Source organism: Asparagus officinalis, unplaced genomic scaffold (genome assembly GCF_001876935.1).
Source record: "Asparagus officinalis unplaced genomic scaffold, Aspof.V1 AsparagusV1_Un1448, whole genome shotgun sequence".
Taxonomy (NCBI): Eukaryota; Viridiplantae; Streptophyta; class Magnoliopsida; order Asparagales; family Asparagaceae; genus Asparagus; species Asparagus officinalis.
In genome coordinates, this window is record NW_017973707.1 from 1 (window position 1) to 4,203 (window position 4,203).

General features: G+C 35.4%; 1 protein-coding gene across 1 annotated transcript; it reads left to right on the forward strand.

Moving 5' to 3' along the window:
- Positions 1-892: 892 nt before the first annotated feature.
- LOC109828433 (protein FAR1-RELATED SEQUENCE 5-like) lies at positions 893-2,527 on the forward strand. The gene has a single exon (XM_020395435.1). It carries the CDS (start codon positions 893-895, stop codon positions 2,525-2,527), a length of 1,635 nt encoding a protein of 544 aa, XP_020251024.1.
- The last annotated feature ends 1,676 nt before the right edge of the window (positions 2,528-4,203 follow it).

Consider the following 4,203-nt stretch of genomic DNA (forward strand, 5'->3'; position numbering starts at 1 on the left):
GTCGAGCTCCTCCTCCGCCTTCAACCTCCTCCTCCGCGATCTGGCCTTCAACCTAGGTTGGACCTCTTTTAATTTTCAGGTGCGTTTTTAATGTTTTGGTGCCTTCAATTCGAATTAGTTAATTAACTTCGTCCTTCAATTATTTTTCAGTTAATTAAATTCGAATCAGGCAATATATACATTAAGGAGCTGTTTCCTTAGAAAGTTTTTTTTAATTTTAAATTTTGGACCATTCAGTCCAAAATCAAATCCGAGACCATTGTAGCTATCAGAATTCTACAAAATCAATAACTTTGGAGGTTTTTGCTTTTAATTATTTGGTTGGATGGAAATTAAATTAGATAAAAAAGTTGAAACTAAAGACTCATTTTTCTCTCTGCTACTAAAATGCGCTAGTGAAGACGGGAATTTTTACATTTCAGGAAACAGGCTTCAGGAAGATTTTTGGCTCCTTTCTCTCCCGATTGAGAGGGTATGCAAGTTACTTATATCAAACCAATGCATAACAAAAAAGTTATGGTTGTTGTTTTACTTTATGTCCGACAAGTACTATGTCCGTGCTTGCATGGATTGTTTTGATATCTTTGGTTTATATTTGTTGATTTATACACATTCAAATGCGTTAAGCTACACTAGTATACACATTCAAATGCGCATCATAGTGTTTACTGTTTAGCATTATTACCGTTAGCTGCAAATATATATATAAGCATGTTTGTTCTTGTGATTTTTTTGACTGTCCTCTTAAGATGATTTATATATAATCTATGGATTCATTTGTTTATTTTTGTGCATGGTTGTCTTTGATGGTTTGTGCTTGATGTTTGTTCTTGATGTTTGTTCTTGTAGGTAAAAATTATTCTTTGATGGTTTGTGCTTGATGTTTGATCCAATGGAAACTGAAGATAGTTGCTCCCATGTTGTTGATGAACAATTCTCTCAGTTAGATAACTTAGTTGTGCCAATTGTTGATGAGCACTTAAAACCAAAAATAGGAATGACTTTCGGCAGTTTAGAAGACGCTGAAAAATTCTACAGAAATTACGGAAAGGCCGGAGGTTTTGATATCCATAATAGCACAACAAATTATGGGAAGGATAGAGAGTTAATTTGCAAAAGTTATGTTTGTTCGAAAGAAGGAGTGTTAAAGAGCAAATCGTTGGATTTTCGACGATGTGGTACAATTAGAACAAATTGTAAGGCCTTGATTCGCTTGAAATTAGACAAAAAAATGGGCATATGGAGTGTCTACAAGTTCGTGGAAGAACATAATCATACATTTATTTCACCGAGTAGAACACATTTTCTAAGGGGAAACCGTGAGGTAACAAGTGCGAAGAAGACATTGATAAAGCAGTTTGGAGAGGTGAACATTCCAACAAACAAGCAAATGACCTTCTTTGAAAACTCTAGCGGAGGTTTTCATAGAATTGGATGCATTGAGACCGATGTGAGAAATTATGAAAGAGATTTGAGAGAGGAGAGGCGCGGTCATGATGCACAAATGATGTTGGATCATTTCAAGTCGGAACAAGAGAAGAATCCTTCATTTTATTATGTTTATGAAGTTGATGAAGAGAAGCGCTTAACTCATTGTTTTTGGGTGGATGGCATTGCTCGAATGAATTATCAACACTTTGGCGATGTTGTCTCCTTCGATGCCACGCATAACACAAATCAATATGGCTTGGTATTTGTGCCGTTTGTAGGCATAAATCACCATTGGCAAAGTGTTTTTTTAGGATGTGGCTTGATCCCAAACGAAGAGGCGAAGTCTTTTGTATGGTTGTTTAACAAATGGAATGAAGCAATGGGTCATCCTCCTTCAGGCATGATTACAGATCAATGTCTTGGCATATGCAAGGCAATTGAAACAGTTTTTCCAGAAATTCGGCATAGGTTTTGCATTTGGCATATCTTGGACAAAGTTCCGGAGAAGTTGGGTAAATTGGCTTATAGAACAGAATTTATGAAATCTTTCAAAGAAAATATTTGGGACTCCGACGATGCTAGCTCTTTTGAAGAGAAATGGGTTTCAATTATTAAGAAAAATGGATTGGAAAAGCATGATTGGCTAAATGATATCTATGAAATTCGTGAAAAATGGGCTCCGGTTTATCATAAACAACACTTTTGGGCCGGAATGTCTAGCAGTCAAAGAAGTGAAGGGATGAATGCATTGCTAAAAATGCATGTGTCAAGGAAAAATTCACTTCATGATTTTGTGATCATATTTCAGAGGGTCTTGGCGAGACAAAGAGAGGGGGAGCTTAAAGAAGATCATTGCACAGTAGAGAAAAAGCCAAAATTAAAGACTTTATGGTCAATGGAAAAACAAATGGCCCAAATCTACACGAAAAAAATCTTTTATATTTTTCAAGACGAGCTTCAACCTAGCTTAATGTATAGATTTGATGCAAGGTCTACTCATTGTCCCCTGCAGCAATCTACTCAACAAGTTCTGAGCATGTATAATGACCTCTACAGAATTCAGATGAGAAAATGCAACCAATTAGTATCATGCTAAAATTAAAACATTTACTCATTCTTGCATTTGGAACATTGATTGATTCAGCACTTGATAATCATGGATTCTTGGGAAAATGAAAACTTGTTCACACATATAAGTACACATCTTCTCTAGTTTTAAGCTTAACCATCACTATCAGCTTAATTTCCATTAAGTATTTCCTGAGGGAATGTGTTTGTTTAGAAGGCACCACCTGGTCACACATATTCAAATAAGATTTCATTTAGTGGTGAAACCACAATCAGGCCATATATATATTTCACAAAGACGAATTTACATACTTGTAAGGCCACTAATTCAAACCACTGAAAGGAAACTGATAACTAAATTGCTTAGCTAATGAAATGGTCGAAGAGGGGCTATCTTCTAATGACGCGTATGAATTAATGCGTGAAATGATGATGGATGCTATTAATAAGGTGCAACGTTTGAAACTCATCAATGATGAAGAAATTGGACAAGATGTGGAATGTTAAGAAAATACAACAAACTCTCCATTCACTTGAATGTTCTTCTCATCATTCACAACATTCTCATGTTAAGAAAATACAATAAACTCAAAACACAATCTCATGTTAAGAAAATACAACAAACTCAAAACATAGCATTCTCAGAAAATACAACAGACTTGAATGTTCTTCTCATCATTCACAACAAACTCGCAGCAAACTCAAAACAGCAAACTCAAGGCAACAAACACTTTTCAGCAAACTCAAATGTCATTAGGGAAACAATTTTTCAGCAAACTCAGAAAATACAACAAACTAATATGTTGCTCAGTCATTTGACTATAACACAGAACAACAATATCAGTACAACGATACTTAAAAATTTCAAATATAAAATTACATCATTCAACAATTTTTTCAACACCTCATCATTTTTTTCTAGCCTTTCCAGCCTTTTTGTGATGTTCTTGTTATCACCAACCCATTCGAAGAAGTTGCAACCCTTGCAATTAGGTCCCTTGTATCTCGGGCATCCATAAAATTCCAAGCCGTTATTGTGTCCTTGCTTGCACATCCGTATTTTGCAAATTAACCCACAATAACATTTTCTTTGAACTAAACCCTCATCTTCTTCTCCACTGAACTCACACGAAAAGTTCTTCATTATGGCACGCGATGTCTTAAGATAGAAAACAAGATGCATATAAATTCAGTAAGTTGACAGATATAATAGGCAGATAAAAAGCAATGACACCCCCTTTCCATCTTCTACCAACCAAAAATTCAGTAGATACAAAAGATATCCATCTTCTACCAAAAATTCAGTAAATTCAGTAAGTTGCAAACAAGGAAATATAATAGGCAGATATCCATCTTCTACCAAGCAAAAATGAGAATAGAAAATAAACTATGAGAAAAGGATAGCCCCTTCATAGATACAAAAGATACCAGAAAACCCAATCAAGAATTACCTAAACAAATTTCGCGCAGTGCTGTAGATATGCGGATGCAACGGTGCTGTATTCAAAAAAATCACCTGATCAACAAAACCCATCAAACAAAACCCACATATATGTCGGGTCTTTCATGTCACCTTATGCGATTTTACTTCATTTTCGCTTTCCTTGGCCGTCTTTGGATGAAGTTACTAAATGTGAATCTCTTTGTGCAGGGGTTTATGTGAAGAAATTCAGCAATCATCCAAAGAGGGCTGTATCTTTAATG

Excerpts from the sequence above, each read along its gene's own strand:
- LOC109828433 (XM_020395435.1), top strand. The coding sequence starts at position 893 with ATGGAAACTGAAGATAGTTGCTCCCATGTTGTTGATGAACAATTCTCT.